This window comes from Centropristis striata, chromosome 21 (genome assembly GCF_030273125.1).
Source record: "Centropristis striata isolate RG_2023a ecotype Rhode Island chromosome 21, C.striata_1.0, whole genome shotgun sequence".
NCBI lineage: Eukaryota > Metazoa > Chordata > Actinopteri > Perciformes > Serranidae > Centropristis > Centropristis striata.
The window spans coordinates 23,348,702-23,373,849 of NC_081537.1; the positions used below are offsets into that span (position 1 = coordinate 23,348,702).

Here is a 25,148-nt window from a genome sequence, read left to right on the forward strand (position 1 = left end):
AGACTACTACTGGAGCAGGGCTAATGAAACAAGTTTTTAAATCCTACACTTAAACCTGCAAATCCTATACTGGAAAAACTCTGATATTACACACTTTATTAATAAAAATATATTAAGTGGCTGTATGTCTGATTTGCTTTTATAATGTACACTGGGGTCCTGGCTAGATTCTAATAATATATGGGGGTCCTTGGCAGGGCAAAGCTTGGGAAGCCCTGCCCAAGACTAGAGAAGATAAAAAAGGAGGCATTGAAGCACCTCTAGCATTTAGAGAGGATTCAACCAGCTCTTATCATGGCTGCCACTTCGATACATTCGTGTCATGTCACTCAGTTAAAAACCATCCTAAGCAACAGAAAAGGGACAATTTGACAGCAGTCCCAGTGTGCAACTGTGAAGCAAATTCATACAAACTGCCAGTAATGGTTCCAATTGAAGGCAGAGAGAAAACTGGCCTTCACAGAGAGAGGAGGTTTTCATAGTGCTGCAGTCATGTGTGCACAAAAATGAGTGACTGAAATACTTTGTGGAGATGGAAAAAAAAGGAGAGCTAGGCAGAGAAGTTCAAGCCCTGGCTCCTTTGTCAGCATGAAGTAGGTGTGAATGTTGGATCGTCTAAATGATCAGACACAGACACACACAATCCGACGTCAGCAAGGTGTGGGGGGCAGGGAGTTTTCAGTGCTATTTAACCACCCGCCTAGCTGTACTGTTGGAGTATACTGGCCCTGTAACACACCTGGCAATGTGATTGTCCAAGTGTAAGCACATAGTGTTCTAACATTTACTTGAAGCCTTAAAAACTGAAGTCACATTTTAAACGAGGTGCAAGAAAAGCCTCAGAGCCATTCTGTTTCTGGGCAGACATTCCCCGCCGTCCACACGCAGGGCAGAGTTTAACATCACCGCAAATTGAGTGAAGTGAGGGGTGAAATGCAGCCAGTAAAAGTTAACACAAAGAAAACATTTCCATTACACCTGGTGTGTTATACTCTAAAAGTCTCAATGTGTTTACGTTTTAATTTAGAAGAAATGTAAAGGTGGCTTCTGTTTGAGAAATGGAGCTGACTCAATCTCACCATGGCATAATGTAGTAGAGTATGAGTTTTTCTCCTTGATCTCTTTTAGCAATACCATTTGCTAAAGCTGTCTTTAGTAGCTGAACAATATATTCAAAAGACCAAACAAGAGTTGAAGGATATTAAACTGCTTATATACAGTATTTTTCTTTTACTTTAATGTCTATTTATGTTTTACAGCCAAACACTTAATTTTGTCCCCCATTTAGTATGTATGAACAGGACATAACACCTAGTAAAGTCAGTTTTAAGAAGGTAAACTGAGATATTAATGTATTTATCAGCAATTATGACTCCTCCTATAAACTTTGAAAGCTTTAAAAAAAACTGTTCCTGAGACATTATTCGTATTATCTGCTATAACAGCAGCGATGGTAAAAAGAAGAAATACATTCAGAGAGAGAAATGCATCTAAAAAAAAATTGCATTTCAGCATTAAAGATGATGAAATGCAAGATTTGTCAGCATTTCATCATCATAAGCAACAAAAAATACATTTTTGGCTTTTTCTCAGACAGAAAACTGGATTATTTGTCCTGGTTACTTTGTTCACATTGACTGTGATGACAGAGTTGAGCTTCAATACTCCATATGTGTGGAATGATGCAGTAATGTCTACTCAAGTCACGTAGTAACTAACTAAAGTTAATTACACCTGTGTTCAGTGTGAGATTCTATGCAGCTTTAGAGAACATTTACCGGATTTGGTTTAAAAGCAATACGGTAAAAACAGGAAGTATGCAGTGTGTTAAGGCAGAGAAGAGTGAAAAAAAGTCAATGGATGACTTACAACAAAGGTCTTGAATGTGATTCATCTTGGATGGGATGAGTACACAGTGAGCCCAGCCCAAACATTCACCGGGAAACCACTACACGTAATGGCTTGTCAGCTTCCAACAATGGTAATAGGCCTGCCTGCAGACTCAAAACGCCACATCTGTCCTGTATTATTATTTAGGCACGGTGGCAGTAATCCTTTAAAGACACATTTGACAAGGGAGGAAAATTAATGATAATAAATGAGCGTGATCATTGCTTTGGTTCCATAGACAAAATAAATACATTACCTCATCATTAAATATGACCTCAAAGGAACCAAACCTGTCTTCAGATGTTTGAACTGCATCTCTGGTTTAAATAATGTTCTCTATAAGCTGTTTTCAATTGGAACAAGACAGAAGAGTGTGACTCTCTCTGTAATGGGAAACAGCCTTTTATCTTCTGTGCCAGGTTTTCTTAAAAAAAAAAAAGAAAAAAAAGAGGCAACGTGAAGAAGAAGAGGGCAAGATGAGGATCTGGAGCAAGGGTCACTGATGGCTGGCAATCACAAATCAGGCCATTCCCCATTATTACAATGTTTGTCATGTGGCTTTTTGGCTTTCTGAGCACTACAGAATTAGTGTTTTTGATTTCAGCATTTTTTTGGGTCCAAATTACATCCGGATTCTGTGGATGATCAAGCAATGCCAATTTGGCTAATCAGCTTTGTTTACTTCTATTGTCGTTTTCAAACTCGTCGTCACCCGGGGTCTGTTCAGGCTACATATGGGAGACACATTAAAGAACAAAACAACTACATTTTGCTTGGTAAGGCCTCCGCAACAGCTTCCGTGCTCCTTGGAATAAGACGTGTCAAGTCTCTGAACTTCACTGGAGACATGAATCACTGTTCTTCCAAAAAGTGATTTAATGACGGTGGTAGAAAGAGAGTGAGTGAGAGAGAGCGAGAGAGAGAGAGAGAGAGAGAGAGAGAGAGAGAGAGAGCTAAACCTCCTGCAGGTGTTCACAATTAGTTTAGAGATCTTGAAATATGGTTTATATAACTATCATAATCAAATTATTCAGTGAACCCTCATGACCTGTAAGGAGACAGAGTGTGTTTATACATACACACATTTTTTTCAAGTTCTTCCAATAATTTTTTATCCATCTTCTACGTACTATATGTGTCAACACCAACGAAGGATGTCATTCAAAAATACGGGGAGATCTATTCGAGATACTGTTTATATCAATGAAAGCTATGAGGGTCTGCATGATGGGACGGGGCATTGAAACTGTAGCCTGGCATCACCAGACAAATATGTATTAGTCTGAAACCTCTCATTCATTCATTCATTCATTACCATTAACCGTTTATCCGCATTCGGGTCGCGGTGTGCTGGAGTCTATCCCAGCTGACATTTGGCGAGAGGCGGGGTACACCCTGGACAGGTCGCCAGACTATCGCAGGGCTGACACATAGAGACAGACAATCACACTCTCATTCACACCAACGGGCAATTTATAGTCACCAATTAAACCTAAGTGCATGTTTTTGGACTGTGGGAGGAAGCCGGAGTACCCGGTGAGAACAGTTCATTATCAATGGGCATTAAATGGGCGCCGACTAAAATGCCTCTGGAAAGACCTACAACCGACCAAAGCAACATAATGTGACCCTATAACCAATCAAAGCACATGTAACGTATCACCGCAACACATCCCAGTTGGGGCCGTTTCGTCCATTTTTCTCAAGCAGGAAAACTAGTCACAAACCTACTCAAAATACAGCTCAAGAGTAACCAAAATGTCTTCTGAAAAAAATTGAAATAGGCAAGGCAGTAACAGAATCTTAACTCATATTTGATCAGTTCTGCCAAGTTTGACAGTTTGATCCGAGTTTACTGATACTTTTTCCTTGTGCTGGATGCCAGTCATTGTATCTGAGATAAATGGTTGTGATTGTGAGAAATCTGTCTGAATCAGGAAAGGGACCAGGTGCATCTGCCAGAGCAAATAAAACAAGAGCTTGAGCCAGGTTATTGAATTTGGACATATTATATATTACATGGATAACTTCTAGCTGAAAAATATATATATTTTCCGCCAATTTTATTACCTATCTATGTCTATAACCTTAAAGTGCATCCAGTTATACAAAGGGTTTAAGTTAGAATTAAAGCTTTTTAGTGACAGTGCACTATTGTCCCAAACAGCGCTGTCAGCTCACTCAGTTCACAGCTGAGCTTCACATCTTTACTGAGTCAGAAGGAAATTCTGAGATTTGGCAAAGCTGTTGGATGTTGTAACAAAATCACTAAACGTACTTTTAATATACTTCTCACATCAATCAGCAAAGCAAATCCTCTGTAAAGTAGGGAGGCGGGAAAAGACTAGTCATTTGGAACAATTTACCGGACTCATAAAAACCGTTTCACTCATTGTGTTTGTGTGATAGAAACACAGGGAAACAAACATTATGTAAGTTTATGAGTTGTCCCAGGACAGAACCCATTCTGCCCACTGCACAGCCTTTATGTGGTGTTAGAACAGTTTGGTCGAATTGATCACAGATGCACTCGTTTATCATGTTTGTGAAGACTGCAGCTTTGTCTTTTCACCAATAAACTGAGCTCCTTGTGCTCCGACCTCACGATAACCTGAGTATCAGGAGTGGAGATTTTTACATTTGTTTTGGGGTTTTTTTGCAGATTAAATTGAAGGTTTTTCTCTTTAATTGCAAGGCAGCCAATTCCTTCAACTGCTCAGTTAAAAATATTTGAAACTCAGACATTGTGTTGCAAGTTATTTTAAATTGTGGCTCACAAAAACATATTTACGTTCAATAGTTCAGGATAAGGCACTCCCAAACTAAGTCTGGATGCTTCTATTGATATTCCAGTTTTTTACATTATCGGCCTCAGGCTTAAACTCTCGAATCACATTGTTTGGTCTGCCTCTAAACAAATTCCCACAGATATCAGTCAGCTGAATTTATTGCCTAATAATGGCAGAATGGAGCAACCCATGACGAAGAAAAAAGCCAAAGAAAGAAATCGGTGAGGAGGCAACACCCAGTCTTTATTTAACACTGGAAATAATTATCTACATTGACCTATTCTGCATACTTTTGGCCTGTTTGTTTATGTATTCAACCCAATATATTGTCTGTATGCTGATACAGAAGCAATACAGTCATTTTTTATCATCTTCAGTGCAATCAGCAAGGTCTAGTTATAGACATGAATTACTACATTAACCTGAGTGATATGCTATATAGTGTGATTGTATATGTGTTGACTGATATTATCCACCAATATTGATGTATCAGAGGCCTGTCGGTATCTGTGTATTGCTATTTTTTCGATTAATCAATGAATCTGATAAACAAATTACAAAAAAGCATTCATTTCCAGCCCTTTATTTCAAAAACAGAACTGATAGTGCAAAAAACTTAACAGGATTTGTTTGAACAAAGTTGTTCTCTACACTACACTCACAGACGCACACACTAAAACTCTCACACTCAGACACACACCCACTCACTCACTCCCTTTGTTGAGACACTTTGCATTGCAATTATTACCATTGTAGTAAGTGCAAGTTAAGTTCATTTATACACCACATTTAAACACAGCTTAAGATGACCAAATCCTATAAAATAACTTGAATGAAATTAAAAAGTACAATATACAACACTCACCGATATGGGACAAAGCATAGAATATATACATGACAACAGATAGAGAAAAATGAATGGGCCAAAAAAGTCAAGTGAATAAAAACGTGTCTTTAGTCTTGCAAACTATACCACCCTGCTTTACTACTGTTATTAACGAGCTAACGCTAGCTTGTCATGCTTGTCAAGCTGGATAACGAGTAAACAGCAGCACCAGAAGAGCTACTGGAGGGACGTTACCTTCCTCACTTTAAAACGGAACACACACCTTGGATGACTTAGGTCTTACTGCCTCCGACATGTCGCAGAGCAACGTTACTCCGTCTGGTCGATAAAAGCGATAATGAAATTCGTTGCCAGCACTTTTAATAATCACATTTTATAGAATATTATTGAATTTTATCGATTTTATTGATTCGTTGTTGCAGCCCTAGAGAATATATAATAATGTTAAATATAATTTAGTAAAGTTTTATGTTTGAGAAAGTAGTTCTCTGGTGAAAAACCTGTGCACAATCCACATAAAAAGGTCTATTTTTCATTCCAGGTCAAAGAATAACTATATCGGCATTTGTCTCAAAAATCCCACATTGGTCGGGCTTTAGTTATGATTTCTACACAAATATGATTAATCAGCTAAAAAGATAATATAGACATTGTTACTGGTAAGGACTGACAAATAGGAAGTGTTGTAACTGAGTCAGGAAAGGTTTTAAAATGAGACTGCCTGGTCAGCATTCACACTCCCCCCTTTTATAATTGTATTTGTTTATGAAAAAGGGGAAGTTATGACCTAACAGAACAAGGAGAAATACTTTTCTAGAGAGAATATTGAGGCTTCTTCCAACATATTTCATGGTATAATGGTACTAATAGTACATCATCCCAATGGATGAATTATCATCCAGATATAGCAGCAGCAAGGGGTAAATGTCAAAGGATACGGCTGGCCATGTGCTGCTTATTCCTTATTGTAAACAAATCCCATTAAAAGCCTGAAGCCACATGAATTTACTTTTCTCTCTGTCTGATACATCACTGTAGTTTATTTTGGGTCAATTCAGGGTCTAAACAGTTGACTATACAGGTTAGTGATGAACATGACTTGTGTGAAATAGTAAAAATTGCCAAGTAGCAAAAGGAGAAGTGAAATAAGCCCTTGGTATTCTGCCAACTGTGCAAATTTGATGAATAAAGAAACAATCTCTGGTCAGTCTACACTGAAATTAAACTAATTTTTAAATCCTTTAAAATTGGAGACAAAGCAAAAAAAAAAAAATCATAGTCAGGTTTACTATAATTAATTTACTTAGTATGAACTCTTCAGCATAGAGTTGAAAGAAATAAAATAAACATGTCATTTCCCTCCACACTTAATATGACACTCTATAGTGAACTCTAAAATTAAATTAAATTAAATTAAAGGAAAGCATCTATATATCTATTTAGACTTTCTTTAAACAAACAACAGGGCAGAGGAAACTTTCCTCAGATGTCAACCATTGAACAGCATCACATTTGTTTTGGTTCAACATGCTTCCACATGGGGGAGACATGCTCCTCCCAACTCCAACCCACTTTTTTTTGGAAGTGCAAGTTTGGAAGGAAAGAAAAAAAATTTAGAAATACATAAATATTTCCTCTTTGTGGAAGTCTTACAAAAATCCAGAGCTCTGTTAGAGCAAGGAACCGAGAGACAAACACCAAGGAAAGAGAGAGAGAGGGGGGGGAGTGAGGAGGTATTCCAAGGAGGAGAAAATAATGAGATTAGAGCAAAGAGAAAACACCTCACTCTGCAACCTTTCAGCTGTTTGTCCTCTCTTTTGCTGCAATGGAGCCATCATCCAAGAAGTTACTCTGAAGGGCAAAACAAGAGCGTAAGGCAGAGAAGAGAGACAGACGGACAGAGGAGGGAGAGAAAAGCTGTAAACCTTGGCTGAGGTGAGGAGAAAACAGTTGTGTGGGAGAGCAGAGGCGACGAAAGGCAGGGGAGTGGAGGAGTGAGGCGCCCCGTGGCTTCCAGCAAAGTGAGAGGGGGGAATAGGAAAAGAAGAAGAAGAAGAAGAGGAGTGATAAAGTGTCGGGGAAGGAGGGAGAAGAGTCGGCTGGACATGGGGCTTTGTGCTGTTCTCCTCATCTGTCTCTCCCAGGCTGAGCTGGGGAGAGTCTGGGCTCAGGAGCACCAAGGTAAGCCCCGTTCTTTAATGCAGGTATTCTAATATTAACATAATTTTGACTGCACATCTTTAGAAGAAGACAGCCTTCAAAATATTAGGTTAAAAGAAAAATGAAATGACCTAAATTCTTGCCACTAACTCTGGCAACAGACAGGGTTTAAAAGCTTTTTTAGGGGACTTTTTTGCATGCATTTGCATATGTGTGCACAAATGCATGTGTGAAGCTAGCAGGTCCCTTGACATTTCTATCTGTTAGTCACCTGAAAGCCTGTGTGTGCGTGTGTGTGTGTGTGTGTGTGTGTGTGTGTGTGTGTGTGTGTGTCCATGTGTGTGTGGGTGTCCATATGTGTGGGTGGGTGTCCATGTGTGTGTGTGTGTGTGTGTGTGTGTGTGTGTGTGGGTGTCCGTGTGTGTGTGAAGGTTTGGATTTCCTTAGAATGCCATTCCAAAACCTCTGTATTTCCGATTTGAAAAACCAAATGTCTGGTGTTCATTTGCTTGAAAAATACAAATCATGTGATCGGAAATCCTGCATTTTAGCAGATAAATGTTTTGGTTAACCAGCAATTTCGATTAACTGGCCTTTTAACTCCTGCAGGCATTTCATAAAACAAGAAAAAGGAGCAGCCTCAAGTACTGACATTTTAAAACTTTTCTATGTAGCTTTATTTATCCCAAACTTATCAGCCAAAATAATGTATTTGGTTGTTGGGTGCATCACCTGTATATGTACGCTGCCTCCCTCTGTGTGTGCGTGAGCGTACACGCATGTATGTATTTTTGTTCTCCTTAGAGATATATTATTTTTAGCCAGCCCCCGTTCTTCCGCTGCTGCTCCTCCTCCGACAATCAGTGGTGCTCCAGTTTCTCTGGCCTATCCTGTGGTCCCAGTTCCTCTGATCAGGGGCCTAGCTCTGCAAAGGACAACCCGACACACTGTGCAGGGACCAGAGAGCCAGATCTCCCCCCTAACATAAGACAACATCAAATCCGGCAAAATGTTCAACACTAAAATAAGCTAAAGTAAGGGTTCAGTTCAAGTTGTCAGCCTCACTGCTGCACAGCAGGTGTCCCTATTTTGGGCCATTTTCCCACAACCTGATAACTTCATCTCCGTGCTTGGTCACAGCAGAAAGTGGAACAGCTCTTTGCTGTAGTGAATACCTACACTCTATTTGATTGAGGGAGATGTATTTTGTATCATCTACTCTTGTCTGACAACTGACCACATCATCATGGTTTCATAAAATTGGTTACATGGCTGTCCCAGTTCTCTCATTAGGACAGGAGTCAAGACTGTCTTCAACATACCAACAGTACACATTTTAATGCCAAATCTACAAACTCTACACAAAAATTCCATGCAGATTTTCTTCACCTGCATGCCTGCAGTAAATCAATTGAAATTAACTTTTTTTTATTTTTATTTAGTCATTATAAATGCTGGTGCTGTCAGGCATTTACATGTGTCCGCTGTATGAAGGATAACTTGTGAATTAATATCTGTATGTCGTAACACCTTGTTCTAGAGTCACTTATTTGCAAACACAAGTTTGGGGGGCAGCTAATGACATGAATACAAATCTGCAGCCATGCAAGCTAAATGCTAACAGCAGCATGCTAACATGCTTGCAATGATAATGCTAGATGGTGATGTTTACCATATTCCCATAGTAGTTTCGTCGAAGACAGGATGCAGGGTGGAAATAAATATCAAAGCAAAGACATTGGTTCACACCAAGTACTTTCACTGTATATATTGGGCCATAAAAAAGCATCACCACAGAGCCGACCAGGCGAGGGTTCACTGGACCCAAGACAGACCGGGCCCAAACTGTCCTCAACTCCTAGAAACACCCCCGAGTACACCTGATCTGTGCAGGGCTGCTGCAGGACTGGATTAATTGTTTAACCAGAACCTGGCCCCTTGTTATTGGGTCCCAGGCAGAGAAAGTTGCAGATCCCTGTTGACAGGTTAGCTGATGCTGATTGTGATGTCATAAACCAAAGGAAACATTTTAATTTTGACCTGATGACAGTGGTCGATAAAAATTCAGGAGATCAAATTTATTACAAAACATTATGAGGAGGATATGTATATCTGAACCAAATTCAATGGCTGTCCATTCAACAGTTTGAGAGACATTTCACTCATAGACTACAGATGTCAACCAGCTGCGGCCATGATAGAAAAAAAGTCAAGGGTTCACCAAAGTCATAAGCGTACACTGTCTGGGGAACATGAATTCATTTTCGTGCAATCTGTCCAGTAGTTGAATATATTTCAGTCTGAAGTGAATAACAGACAGGCTGACATTACATAATCATTACTTTACCCTGAATTTAATCAACAATAAAAAAGGTGAGTTATTTTTCAGGTGTTTTTTTGTTGCCTGGGGGGTTAGCTAGAAGTCTGTGGGGGCATGTCCTGCTGCATGACCTCTACCATTCAGCAGGTCACCAGGATCCATATTCACTATATGAAGCTTAGTCAGCATGTCTAATGGCATAGTTTATAGAACATGTAGACTTATAATATAATCTGTTCTGACATGACAATAAAATTAAAAAGTAAAGGCTTCAAATTGTTGTACATGACGATAGGCATCATAAAATGCATGAAGTATTTGATTTTGATCGAAATTTGGGGATGATTCCTTTTAAATCACACATAAAAATCTTAACACAGTAACCATTTAAGCAGTTTTCAAGTGATGGACAGCAAAGTTTGAACATTTGGGTGAAGCTCTTAAATCCTATATAACTACATTAAATATCTGCCAAATGAGATGCCAACATTTGTCAAGATTACTGCCTGAACACAACAGAAGCTAGAGGTAGAAGTAACATGAAGACCACTTGGGTTACATTGATAGATTTGATGTGACTGATCAATAGTCACAATGGGCCCGAGGTTACAGACAAATGACCTGAATGAGCTAAAAATGCCAGAACATACTTTTTATCATACCAAGAGAACATCTTCAGAGTTATTATTTTAGCCAAAGTGACTCAGCAGTCAAACTCTTACATCCTTCAGTACAAAACCGACAACAAGAAAAAAAGTAGCCCAATAATCTCATCATGCAAACATAGCTTCCAAATACAAAGCTGAACCCCACTTATCAACTCATCCAATCTGTTGATCTGACAGATGGAATATGTTCACTCCTGGAAGTATAATTCAACAATAATAGATTGTATCAAGGGCTAGTACATTTATTACTGTAAAACAATCTAATTTTGTGAAAACTATAAATACTACAACACTGACAGACAGTGAACTACATCTGGAACAATCACCATCTGCTAACTGGAACTACATGTCTCCTGCACTAAAAATGGAAAACTAGTTCCAAATGTAAACAAGAAAAGACTCCATGACAGTAAATTAAACATTTTATAAACTCTGGGCCTGATCCATTGGTCCATATTTATCGAAACGCCACATTTTTCCCATTTCTTTTTGGGTCCTTATCAGTCCAGCTGCCAGTGTTTGTGATTGTGTGTTGTGGTTACTGCTGTTCCTCCGAGTGTAAGGTGCCAAATGGCTTCCTCCCACGCCATAAGCTCCGGGCTGGTTTTTAATACAGAGCAACCTTTTAAAATCCAACCACAATAAAACCACTGTGCTAAACTGCAATGACACACACTGACACTGACGTTGCGTTGTGATTTCTGGCAGAAGAATCGTCAGTGGAACAGTGGACTGCAGGTGCTTTGCTAATCCTTGTCCTGACACTAACACTGTGTCTCATCTCATACAGGACTGCTTCAGGGTCAAGGCTTTGTTTGTATCATGAGATTTAATCATGTCTCCACTGCTGTGTTTGGACGACACATAATGGTTCGATCTCTTCAGCATATGTCTCTGGAGTAAAGATGTTGGCCTTTTGTTCCCTTTTGTCGGGCATGTAGATAATTCACTTTTCCTCTCCAGGAACAGCTACATGCCTTTGTGCCCTCGGTGTATCCTAGCCTCTGACTGAACTTCAAAGTGTTTTGCATTTATATCCAGAAAGAGATTATTTTCAGAGGAAATTTATTTTTCATCCCTGGACTACATCCAGCTGAACAGACTGAAAGACCATTTAGCTTTCGTCTCCGCTGAGGAAACGTGGCTTTTTCGTCTCGTCTGTTTGGTCCAGCTGTTGTCTAGCTTTCAAAGGCCGCTTTCAAATACTGAAACTGTGACCGATTACGTTTCTTTGGTGTCATCAACAACAAATGATAAATACTTTGGATTCTGCAAAAGACATTTAACAAAGTAATGAAAGAAAGGCACAGAGCTACAGTCCATTTCTGGAAAAGTACAAAGAGAGCAAGAGATCAGGGGAACGGGAAATAGGTGCGTAGGAGATGGTGAAAGGATGAATGGAGACAATGTGTATATCCATAGCTCATTGTATAAGGTTCACAATGCTGTGTCCTAGTTTGATGTGATTCCCAACACCCACTAGATTAATATGGTGGCTGCTGCAATGCAGTCGCAGATACAGTGGCTACCACTGCCATGCAGGTGCCTTCACCTCAAAACAGTTGATGCATACTTGTTATTCATTCAACACTCCTGGCAACGCAAGACATGTTGGATTACAGCTGAAATTCTGAAGTAGTCTAATGTGACACCATCCTGGCACTTACCAGCTAAATTTAGTGGTCTGTCAGAATAATTTCCATGCATTTAATTTTAATAGAGGGAGCATCGTGGCGTACATTTACTGTTAAACCACATGTTATTCACCAGCAGATTTGCCACATCTGTCACTTAGTCGTTGGATTTTTGGGCCCCGTTTCAAATTCATCAGGATGTTTTTTCTGCTCCAGTTTGCACATTCCCAGTGCAGGTTCCACATACACATGTGTTTGCCAGACCTGATGCTATGGAGGTCATCTTAACTCAAGACCTTCTGCAAAGTCCAGCCCACTCTTGAACTCTATTTAGCCCTTTTGTGTTGGAAGTGCACCAGGAACACATGAAAACAGTTAGACAAGGTGAGAGATGTTCTGGGAAACACTTGGTGCGTTCATAAAGCAAAACCTGAGAGAGACCTATACGTGTAAAGGCTGCAAAAGATTACCCCATAGAAATGCACAGTCCCTCATCTGCCAATTCCAGTCTTCCTCCCCCTCAGACCTCTTCCTCCTCCCTGCTGTTTGACGCCTCCTCAGCTGTTTATTGAGTACTGCCAATCTGACCCAATTAGGAGTGTCTTGTTCTGAAGCCGTGGAAATAGCTTCCTCTGTACCATAGTCAAACAAGATCCTCATTAGAGCCACCTCTCTCCCGTGTGTGTGATTACCAGGTGCTTCTTTTCTCTTGTCTCATTGTTTCTTCAGTCATTTTTTTATTTGATCATAATCAATACACTTAGGCTACACCTACAAAACGCCCTTCTTAGGCTCACTAAAATATTTACCTAAGTATATTTTAATCTGAGGTTAAAATTGTGAAGTTTACAGTTTCCATCGAATAAATAGTCCTGCACATAATAACCCAAAAAAACAATTTCTTGTTGTACAATAACATTTTTCATGGATTTTACAAACAAGATACAACAGGTTATTCAGTGAGTTTTAGAGGTGCTGGTAGGCAGGTTTAGTTATCTTTGGACAGAGCTAATTGTCCCCCTTTCCAGTCTTAAGCTAAACTGGCTGCAGCTTCATATTTACAATACAAAAACAAAATGAAAAAATAGCACTTCTCATCTAACTCTCATCCAAAAAAAAAGCAACCAGCATATGTCACAAAATGTTGCACTCTTCTTTTAACAGTCAACTATGAACAAGTCATCTGAGAGTAAAGTAGAGTGATCCAACTCTAGATGGTTGACTGACAGTCAAATCTTCCAGGAAAATGAACGTTAAGAGACAAGATAAGGAAAAAATCCCAAATACTTAATTAAACATCTTAAGACAACCTTAAGGGGAAGACTTGAGGATGTTTTGTGCAACTGATTTGAAAGGAAACCTTGGAGGAAAACGTTTAAGAAGAATCTTAACTCAAAGTTGTTTTTCTGCAACTGGCCCCTGGTTCACAGGCAGTGTTCCAGTTCATCCCAAAGGTTTTTGGTTGAGGTCAGAGATCTGTGCAGGCCAGCAAACTGGAGAAACCATCTTTTTAGGGACCTGGTTTTGTGCAGAGGGATATTCTCATGTTGAAACAAGAAAGGGCTTTCCACAAATTGCTGCTACGAAGCTAGAAGCAAATGATTGTCTTAATTATCATTGAAGGCTGGAGCAGCATGATGTTAATTGGAACAAACAGACTAAGTCAAACCAAGAAAAACAGTTTCAGAACAAAACTACAAAAAAAAGTATGTGCAACAGGCCCAGTGTGTTCACATTGGTCATGTGTTGTAAACACAATTTAAAAAAAGGAAGAGTCTTAGAGGGCGGTCTGAACCGCAGGCTGGCTCTTGTCTTTTACTCTCTCAAGATGTTCATAAACATGCTGTTACTTAACAGCTCAGATCAGTGAACTAACAGCGCACATAAACCTCCAGACAGCAAACTGGATTTACACCCTTAGAATTGTTCTCCAGTAGGTAAAAACTCTCAAAGAGCTTCACCCGGTTGAACGATCAGTGAGTTCTGCTGATTTCACAGATCCGTCTGTAATATGTGCACAGGACAGTGAGTCATGGATCAGTTGACTGTCAAAAAAAGGGAAGAAAAGTTCCAAATGTGAAAAATATAAACATCCATCCATAATCTGTTGAGCAGATGACAAGGAACCCACACAAATGTAGGCGGTCAGCAGAGATGTGAATACAAATACTTGGCCAATAAAGAACATTGGCATCAATGAAGGTTGTATCATGCTTCACAATTCGTTAACCACCTTCAGTCCAGCCAAAACACACATGCTCCACTATTAGTGTAAAATACAGAAATTAAATAGAAATCATGGCACTATTTATGCATGACAGATGTAAAGAAAATGCACTGTTTTTTACTGTCTTTCTGTGAGTTATTACTCTAAACGTGGAATACATTCTCTGTGGACATATCTGCCTGTTAATGATCCAACTTATGGTAACCAATAATGAGCAGATGTGAGTGCAGGATTTAAAACTGTTCCAATTCCTTTTAAAGACAGCATGTAACTGTCAGAGCTCTCTTCACACATTTTGAAATCAAGGGCAGTAAAGACTGCAAACTAGATTTTGGTGCATTATCTGTGGAGGATCTGAGAGTGTGTATCCATGTGATGGTTAATAACAGGTGAAAAATTACTACAGCGTGAAGAAAACATGGCAAGAAAAAAAGCTCGTGGCCACGCAGAGTTCAGGAGACATCTGTTCGTTCATGGATTCAGTCCTCCTGGAAAGCTCTGCATGCAGAGCCCACATGTGTATTAACTGTTGAGTCACCATAATGCTGTCTTGTTCTAGGTGCACTGAGTGGGACTCCTCTGCAGATGGATGGGGATCTGTTTGGTTTTTACAGAACCAGGAGGGACCAGCAGACCACGCACAAACACAGAGAAGCACGCAACACAGGAGTAGGCCTTGATATCAGCACCCTGCCTGACAACATAACCCGCGTTGTGGTGAGATCCAAATCTTTAGATCCTTTACATTGGTGTCCATTGTTGCAATGCCATTCAGCACATATTTCAAATACTGTGTCCTTGATTTCAGACAAAAGGTGGACAAAAGCAGCCTCTCATTTCTGGATGACAGCAGTAGGATGAAATGACAAGCCTGGTATCACCAGAATCATTTATAAATGTGTATTACACAGGAACCTCTCAGTTGATTTTTAATTTCTAAGCAGTGTTATCAAAGACCAAAAGGCCTCTGTACACAACTGCTTTCAACCAATAAGAGCAACAAAACATAACCTACAACCAAGCGAAGAAGGTGACGTAGTGCTTGTGCAACACATGAAATTTGGGGCAGAGCTTGGTCCATTTTCAGTCAGAAAAAATTGGCAGTCTGGTCAGAAACATTCTCAAATTGAAGCTAAACAGTGGACTAAAATATGTTTCTGAAAACATCTGAAGTCGGAAGTAGGCAGTAACTGAATCCTGATTCATAGTTTAAAAGTTTTAACTGAGTTTTGTGAGCCGGTGCACTGCACTGGAAGCCTGTCTGCAAGATGGACCGTCTCATCACTATATGGAAGACACAGATTGTTCCATAGAAATGCTCAGGAAAGCAGCATTCAGGTGGGGCAGTTATGGCTTCATTGGAAATTTTTTCAAACAGAATTTTTATTTTTTTTTTAATTTAAAGAGAAAAGACTTCAAGGATGAAGTCTAACTGATCAGTTTGGCAATCATATGTCTAGGTAACCAATTCTGTTAGAGTAGCACACAGCTGCTTACCTGATTTTTTCTATGAAACCACTTGGGAGTGACTCACACACAGTGCCGGGAAACAAACTCATCAGGGGTGGAAAGGTGATAAAAAACTGCAGACCCCCAAAGAAACAAAAACTGTATCTGATCTAGACAGATCACATAGATGATCTATTTTGGTTTCAAAACTGCTTTTTCCACTGAAAGGTAGCAAGTTTGTATGTTTGACAATGAATAAGACAGTTACAAACAGGGCAAGCTTTAATTCTCATATTACTAGACGAATGGGGAGATTGTCATCCTGCATAGCTTACTAGCTACCTAGCTGCATCCATGAAAAATAGCAACAGAAAAATTGCCACAAAAATGGTGACCAACTCAGATGAGATCAATACAGCTCTTTTTCTTTTTGAACGTAACGCCTGTATGACAGATGCGTCACTCTCTCCTGATTATTTTGGGAAAACAAAACAGGATATTCCTCCTCCCAGCAATAAATTGGCAAACATGAACACAATGTTAGAGTTAAGTGAAAGTAAAAGGGTCATTATCAGGTTTAACTAGGAAAAAGGATGGGAGGTATTTACATTCATTACAGAAGCTTTAACCTGCCTGGATGGCTGTGTTATTGTAATAATGCTTAAAGGTTACTCCGGGTCAGCCTCTTTATATTCTGCCAAGCTAGAGAAAGTTTGAGAGGAGGTTACTGTTATTCCGTCAGGTGGACTTGTCCTGTGCCATTTTCCACTCATTACCTTCTGCATTCTGTGTGTGTTTGTTTGTGCGTATGACGCGGTTTTGTTGCGCGTTATGTCCCAGACTCTTCTTTCAGTAAAATTCAACCCAAATAAATTGTGTTGTACTTTTTTTTAATATTCTCTCCTTCCAAATCAAATTGAAAACAGACGACAGCCTCGTCTTGCCAACTTACAGAGTTTGTTTAAGCGCGAGTATGTGCGTGTGTGCATGTGTGTGTGCTTGTGAATGACTCACTTGGACAAGATCACATGTGGCCCTGTTGTACTGCTGCTGTTGCCTTTTTTTGGGGGAGGTCTGATCCTAATTTCCAAAACCCTCCACCTTGTGTCCAGTGGGAATCTCGTTAATAAATCAGTCAGCTGTGAGGAAAAAGTATACGATTGTTCCCTTCTCCTCACCTAGAAATCCCACACCCCCCTCTAGAAAACATTGGCTGGTGTCAGGCAGCGGAGATGAGAGAAAAAAGTGGGTCACTTGCTGTATATGGAGCAGCCGGAGAGGCAGTGAGAGCGCTGCATTTAACTGCTCCACTTTCTGAGCCCACACTAAACCCCAGAACCATTGCTCTCTGTCACCTTGAACTGTGGCATACATTAATAATGCCATCAAGAATGGAGATCTGAGGGAGTCAAAGCACCGAGTGCAATGTGTAAACAGCTCCCTCAAGTGGAACTGTTTGGACTGTTTGGAGGAGATAAATCCCAGATGTCTGGTTCCCAACAAATCCCTTAACATAACATAAATAACTTGTCCTCTTAGCCAGTTTGGCTTTCTCTCTTTCTACCTGCACTCTTTTTTAAAAATGTCCCCATGGTAATCTTATTTATACTGTACTGTTTACTAGATACGTAATCATCTCCTCTTTCAACACCTGTTGTACTAATGGATTCCTGCACTTTTTTTATCATTAATATTTTTGTTTTTATTTAATTATTTATATATTTTTCACTTTCATCGTTATTTTTATTATTATTATATTTCAATTCTCCTATTGGTTGTTTTTCAATTTTTGTCAATTCCCTTTTAGTTTAAGAGCCAGAAGCATAGGAAGGGGCTGGGTTTATGGGAAGTACACCTTAAATGTTTGGTTGGTTTTGTTTTGCTTAAATGTTTGTTTGTTTTTTGCTTGATATGTGAACAGATTAACCACATAAATTAGGTTTTTTGTTTTTATAAAACATGATTTTGTGCACCAGAGTTTTTTTCTTACCTTACCACTTCTTAGACTGACCCAGTGACTCCTCGTAGGGTGCTGAACCCAAGGTTGGGAACCACTGTCCTAATCTGGCAACGATCATGATCATTTCTGATTCACCAAGGGCAATCCATCATGTCAGGGCAAAATGTCTGAGAAAAAAACACACAAAACCACTAATAAATGTCCTTGTCAAGATATTAATGTCAATCAATGGTCTTTAGGTGATGATATAACCATTAAAGAAAGAGACCACTCTATTAGGATAAATAAGTAAAAGAGAGTATAAATACTGCTTTTAAACATTAATTACCTCTGCCAGGGAGGTTATGTTTTCGGCTTGGTTTGTCTGTTTGTCTGTCAGCAGGTTCATGCAAAAACTACTTGCCTGAATTTTATAAAATTTGCTGGAAGATGATAGCATCAACTGTCATCTGCAATTCTCCAATATGCGACTTAAAAACTCAAATATACTAAACAAAAATTCCAACAATCATTTTTGTTTTTCCCAGTGGGGAACAAATGATTGCTTTTAGTTACAAAATGCTGTGCAAAAATAATACTGATTACTAAATTGCAATTTCAAAGTGTGCAATTTCATCATTATGATATTATAAACAATTTCTTTACAAGTATTTTACAAACATTTTAAAGTGTAGTCAATGACTGCCAACTGTTAAGACGACTGCTTTGACCAAATTTACTCAGCTGCAGCTAATTACCATAAATCTAATCTTTGAGCTGACAAAACTTTAAGAGCCTTGGCTGTCATCTTGTGAATATGCTCTCCACATGCCGATGTCATAGAATACTATGCAGGAGACCAATAAAATACAGATCCGTTGGGGGTTTTCTTGAAAATAATTGCAATTGGAAACGCAATCACTGACAAGGCAATTAATTTAATGTTTTCCTCACATCATTCTGCCCTAACTCATACCTACAATAATTTAAGAACTGTACAGTAAAGTGAAATGTGAAACAGATAAATTGTTAATAATACAAATTAATGGCTGTTAAACTCACTCTGAGTGCTCTGTTTCTCTAAGGATGAATCCGATCGCTACTACACATCGCAGTTTTTTGGTCCAACAGACAGACGGACTGAGGAGTTGTGGGTGGATCTGAACAACCTGCACAAGAGCCAAGTCCAGATCCACGGCATCCTGTCCAATGCACACCGACAGGCAGCGGTGAGATGAGAATGCACGCACATACACACACACATACCTGTGATTTAACTTATTCAACACACAGTCATGTCTGTTATGTTTTCTTTCCCACAGAGGGTGGCACTTTCTTTTGAGTTCCCTTTTTACGGACACCATATTAGACAAATTATCATAGCGACCGGTGGTGAGTTACGCTTTATCTTACTCTGTGCCACAGCAGCACTCATTTATGTTTCTCTTCCCATCAGGAGATTAAATGTGTACCACTGTGCTGAAGGAGACTTTGTCCTACCCTGGGGAAATATTCAAGCATACCAGACTATTATAAAGCTGGTTAATTGTAAATGCCTTCATTCTATAATGATTTTAATTTCTTAAAGGCTTGTCCTAAATCATCAACCCAAAGAAAATTATCATTCAATAGACAGACCTGCTTCTTGATTCAATATTATGCTATGCTTACGAATTGCAGAGGATGGGAATTAAAAACTGATTTTCACTTGCACAAAAATAATCATATTATAATGTTTGTATTATTACAAATGCACTGCCATTGTTTAATTTAATTAATTTACCTTAGAGTTCTCAAATGTAAAATGTTTTTTCTTGTGCAAGGACAAGTCTTATAAGAACGATGGATGAACTAGTCTAAAATAGTTCCTCATTTAACTAAAAATCTAAAAAAAATCAACAAGATTCAAATATAAGACAAAATATTCCATGTCAACTATCACAGATCAGATTTTAGTTGCTGCAAAGACATTGTTATGGTTTTAAAGACAAAAAGACACTTACAGCAAGCTTGTTTGCATTGAATGGGGACAAATGTGCGACACATTTTTATCATCTGCTTTTCCAACCCCCCCCTCCCAGGGTTTATCTATATGGGGGACATTACTCATCGAATGCTGACTGCCACACAGTACATCGCTCCCCTCATGGCCAACTTTGACCCCAGCTTCTCCAAAAACTCAACAGTCAGGTACTCAGACAACGGTAAGAGAAGAGCTCCCCGTTGAGGTCGGGAATGTTTGGGAATGCCTGTTTTGGGTTTTTTTGACCGGTCTGTGTACCCTGCTCTGCTCAGGTAACCAATTTGTGGTGCAGTGGGACAAAGTTCAGCTAAAGGACAGAGAGGCTGAAGGAGCTTTTACTTTCCAGACAGTCCTCCACAGCAATGGAACCATTATTTTCAACTACAGAGATGTAAGTTCAACTGAGCTGTTTTGTCATCTATTGACATGGGGAAACTATATTAACATTGCATGTCACGTAAAGCCATGTTAAAACCAACGCTACTGTTATTTTTCAGATCCCTATATCGGTGGAGAAAATGAATTCCACTGAGCATCCAGTTAAAGTCGGACTTTCTGATGCGTTCATGGCACTTCTTCCCAACTCCCAGCCCTCAGGTGAGCAAAAAACTGTAGTTTAGTATTGTGATTTGTTGCTGCCATTGTGACTTGTTATGAATATACATATATATAAAGCTCATATAAATTAATTGGGATGCACAATATGGATTTTTCACATCATATGCACATATCTTTTCCACATAATTACAGTCTATCCTGCTTTTCAAAATGTACACATGCACTGGGAATGACAAAAAAAACGACTTAAACTTAGGTTACATATAAAACAAGCCTTTTTATTTCTATGTTTCTGACTGGCCCTGGGGTGGTTCCGGACAATTTTTGGCTTTATCAAAAACACTGTAGAAGAGCTGCTAACAGTTATTTTCCGTTGGTGGCTGTCCCTCTTTGTCGTAATGGTTGGGATAATAGCTCTTCATAGGATTCATTAAATTTGTAGTGCTTAAAGAATGTGATATGGCTTCTCCTTAGATGACCACTGAGGGAAATAATTTTGCTATTTGTTCCAGACACTTTAAAAAACCTCCACACCACAGACATATTTGTGCAATGGTTTGCGTCACATGCATGTAAACATCATTATATTGACATCATATCAGGGGAAATGTTCGTATCTTTCCCACGTTGATTGGCTAACTGATATGCCTCCCATGGTGCTAATTTATTTTAATACTCTCAACTCTGACAGTGGTCCATAAAACATAACTTAATTTGTATAAGTGGTTAAGTTCTCAAATATGGGCTATAAAATCTTCTAACTTTACTTGTTATATTGAGAATTGTTTCTTCTTCATAAGCTGCTTGAGTTCATATTTCTTCCTTCAAATCCGATAAGCAGAGCAACCTTTAAACCACACAGAGCAGCAACATAAATATTATTAAAGTTATTATTAAGTCCAAAAAGGTTGGGATGTTTTCTAAAACAAAAATAAAACCATATGTGATAATTTGCCAATCCTCTGTAACAATTACAAATACTTTTTTTTTTGCACTCTAGATTCTGTTTTTATTTACATTTTAAACAGCATCACAACTTTTGGGGAATTGTGGTTGAACTAACAGTTTTTATTTGCCTTGTAGAAGGGATTCGCCGTACTATCTATGAGTATCATCGTGCTGGGATTAATAACTCACAGATTGTTAGCAGATCTTCTTTCGAGTTCACACCTCTGCCCAGTAAGTACTCTTACAGACCAGCCTTTATATGAGAGCCAAGTCTGATTGTTTAGGATATAGTAACACTTTGTATCTGATTCCTCCAGCTTGTCTTCAACATACATCCTGTGAAATCTGCCTAACATCCAACTTGACAACTGGCTGTGGCTGGTGCAACACACTTCAACGGTAGGATGAAATTCTGAAAGATTTATGGTGTAATGAGGCCATAGAGAGCCTGGCTCTCCTCATTTCTTTCTGAGTTTCAGATGTTCTGACGGTATCGACCGGAACAGACACGAGTGGTTAGACTATAACTGCCCTGAAGAGGTGAGATACATTTCCCATTTATACAACAGAGAAATGAGCAGCTGGCTCATTCTTTCCTGAGTCATTCTTTTGGGCATTCACTCAGGCTAAGGGCAAATGTGAGGACTACAACCCCGTCCTACCTGAGGGGTCTACGAACTCCTTCAACCAGTCTTCTCCAGGTCCAACACCTTCGCCAACTGTGTTCGAGAATCAGCCTGTCACTGAAGGTAAACTTCTCTGAAGCAGCTGCTAAGAGGAAGACAGATAGTGAGGTCTGTCAGTGAAGGTTTATCTCAATCATCCTGGTGCTAAGGTCTGGAGAATGATTAATCCAAATCACTGGACTGGACTTTTGTTTGAGAAATTATATGTAATTTGGATTCAGCTTTGTCCAGAGATATGTTTTCTTGATTGGTTTGACAATTTTATACTTTTATTTATAATAGTACAGCATATCAGGCTTTGTCAGAGACAGCATGCTAGAGTTCCTGGACTGTTTTCATTGTTGTTAACAGTTACAATCTATCAATGTCTGACATAAAGATAAATGAGAAAATAACAACATGAAGTAATAATCTAGAAGACTTTCATTTGGATAAATGTCTTCCATGTTACTATCTATTCCAGAATGAGGTAACAACAAGGTGAATGAGTCAATGGCACACTGATGAAAGCCAGGAAGAATCACAAGGGGCGCTAGGGACAATCACATGGGTCTTATTTGTAGTTTTGGCCATCAATCCTTACAGTAATTACAAAACCAGACCATGCTTATCACCAATGTCTCTAAAGTCACAGTCTTCTCTTAAGCCAGCTACTTCTCTATGTTACATAACAATAACAACAATCTGTTTTCTTTCCTTTCAGATATACAGACGAGTCCACCAAAGCCTAAGGGGATAACAGAGAACACGGCCATCATAGCAGGTGTAGTGGCTGCACTAGTTCTGCTAGTAGCTCTGACCTTACTGGCCGTCTACTACATCAACACGCACCCCACAGTAGCTCCACCATTCTACCTCATGCAGGTGAGAAAAACAACTGAATGAATGAAAATGACCATTAGTTGCAGTCCTATATAGAATGGTAAAATGTGCCACTACTTTTACATAAATGCTTACTTACAGACTCTTGCATGCAGAGTATTTTTTACAGTGTGATATTAGTATTTTTACTTAAGTGAAGGATCTGAAAACTTCCTCCACCACTGCATGTTTTTCTGCTGCCTGGTCTTTAGCAACTACTGTCTGTCATTCGTAGCGACGCACCAATAACTACTGGCCCTCCATGAAGTTCCGCAACCAGGGCTGTCACTCCAGTTACGCCGAGGTCGAGCTTGGGGGTCACGAAAAGGAAGGTTTCATTGAAGCTGAGCAGTGCTGCTAAGAGTCCTGGACTTGAAGGACACAGTCAGAAGAAGAAAGGACACCATCTTGAGGACTACAAAGGTATTACAAGGGGAAAAATATGGACGATCAGGCAGACTATCGACACAGAGTTACCCTACTTCAACCTTGGCGGCTGGAAAGTGTTTACTGTAACTGCTCTTGTAGCTCTTGCCAGCTTTCTCTGTGTCCTATGCTCTTTGCCATCAGACAGGGGATCTGCCATACTATTCAAGGGTTGGAGGGTCTGAAAGGAAGCCAACTGTACAGAAATGATGAGACGCAAAGGTGTAACTGTACAAAAACCCATCAATGCAAGAGGATGTCAGGGAATAAATCGAACTAGCCTTCATACTGCAAATCAACAAACAGCTCATCTTAACTATGTGTTTTTGTTTTTACTGAGTTAATTTTTTTTCTTTCATGAAATTTCCATGTGACCAATGACTGGTTCATAAAATGTTATATCTCTGTGGACTTCACTATAACAGATATTTAGCTATGTAACTGATAGTGATTATAATGATCATCTTGAACTTCTCTGGAAAAATATTGTTTGGAGGATTTTTAGAGACATCAAATTATGAGTGTTTTCTTTTAACATTTCTGTTTAAATGTCTTCTAATAAAAGCTGGTGGTGATTGTTGATATTCATCTCGTGCTTGGTTAAGAGACGACAACAAATTATACAGATCATCTTGGCCTATATTAGATCACACAGAATGAACTATTGGAAAAGGTGCTGGTCACCTTTAGGTGAGCATAAACAACAAAAACTGTCTTTTTACATTCTGTGAAACAGCTTTAAATGCTCTTGTTAAAATTCTAACAAACAAATCAAAGCTGTTTTTTCTTACATTCACATTAATACTGGCATCTGATTCAATTTGCCCACAAAATTTGGATGAAATTGAGAATTCAGACACATGACCACAATAACAACTAAATGTATAATACATGTTTATTTAAAGGGACCTATGTGGGTCTTCTGCCTTAATGTTAAACGGTGTCATGATGGACAAAGATTTCAAATATATACATTTATTTTTGTTGTTGTTAGTGAGACATTATAATTTATGTCCATTCTGGAGTAGTTGGTTAAGTTCCAGTTAGGTGAGTCTGTATCATTGAACATCCAGTATACAGACAAACGTTTTAATTAAGTAATTGTTAATCTGCAACCAAAACATGGATTTGAATGGCTGTTCAGGTACACTACCACTAAAATTAGTACATTTATAATACATATATATTTTTAAGGGAGTGAATTAGATGCTCCGCTTTAAAGCTAAATTTTGTCATAATTAGTATAGAATATATCTATCTATCTATCTATCTATCTATCTATCTATTAAATATAGAAATACATATATATTCTTGTTAGCTATCATCATTTATGTCCATTCTGACAACCACAAGGTGAGTAGTTGTTTAAGTTCCACTTTGGTAAATCTTTGTCAGGTGTCTTTTATACAAGAAAACATGTTGTTTGAGTAACATGAAAATAAAACAAAGAACGACAAACACTACAGCCAGAACCAGTCAACAATAGAGATTGATGACAAACAAATAATACATAACACTGCCACACGATGGAGCCATAAGAAGAAGACCTCCAGGTAAGTCAACAACACAAACATTGCTCCTGAATGAAATAATTATCTTAAATCATGTAGTTTATTTCCCGGACACAAACAAAAGAGAGGCTTTAACCCTCCTGTCGTCCTTCCGGGTCAAATTGACCCAATCTGTTTTGACTATTCCTTCTTTCATCCCTCCTCCTGCCTTC

The 25,148-nt window shown here is 39.0% G+C and overlaps 2 protein-coding genes across 7 annotated transcripts in view; one reads left to right on the forward strand and one right to left on the reverse strand.

Annotated features, from left to right (window-relative positions):
* Positions 1-25,148, reverse strand: part of tectb (tectorin beta) — a 41,966-nt gene that overhangs the window by 15,893 nt on the left and 925 nt on the right. Inside the window, exons 2-5 of one of the 6 annotated variants that reach the window (XM_059324407.1) lie at positions 22,115-22,223; positions 18,986-19,125; positions 17,975-18,111; positions 1,870-2,054 (exon numbers count right to left, since the gene is read on the reverse strand). The gene's annotated coding sequence lies outside the window, so the exon portion shown is untranslated. The remainder of the gene's footprint in view (positions 1-1,869; positions 2,055-17,974; positions 18,112-18,985; positions 19,126-22,114; positions 22,224-25,148) is intronic. The other 5 variants (XM_059324406.1, XM_059324404.1, XM_059324408.1 and 2 more) reach the window with 5 other exon arrangements.
* LOC131959264 (plexin domain-containing protein 1-like) lies at positions 7,604-24,007 on the forward strand. The gene is made up of 13 exons (XM_059324403.1): positions 7,604-7,707; positions 15,095-15,252; positions 19,009-19,152; positions 19,246-19,315; positions 20,005-20,127; positions 20,219-20,337; positions 20,444-20,543; positions 21,588-21,683; positions 21,770-21,851; positions 21,932-21,992; positions 22,078-22,201; positions 22,842-23,002; positions 23,235-24,007. Exons 1-13 carry the CDS (start codon positions 7,632-7,634, stop codon positions 23,358-23,360), a joined length of 1,440 nt encoding a protein of 479 aa, XP_059180386.1. The 5' UTR covers positions 7,604-7,631; the 3' UTR covers positions 23,361-24,007.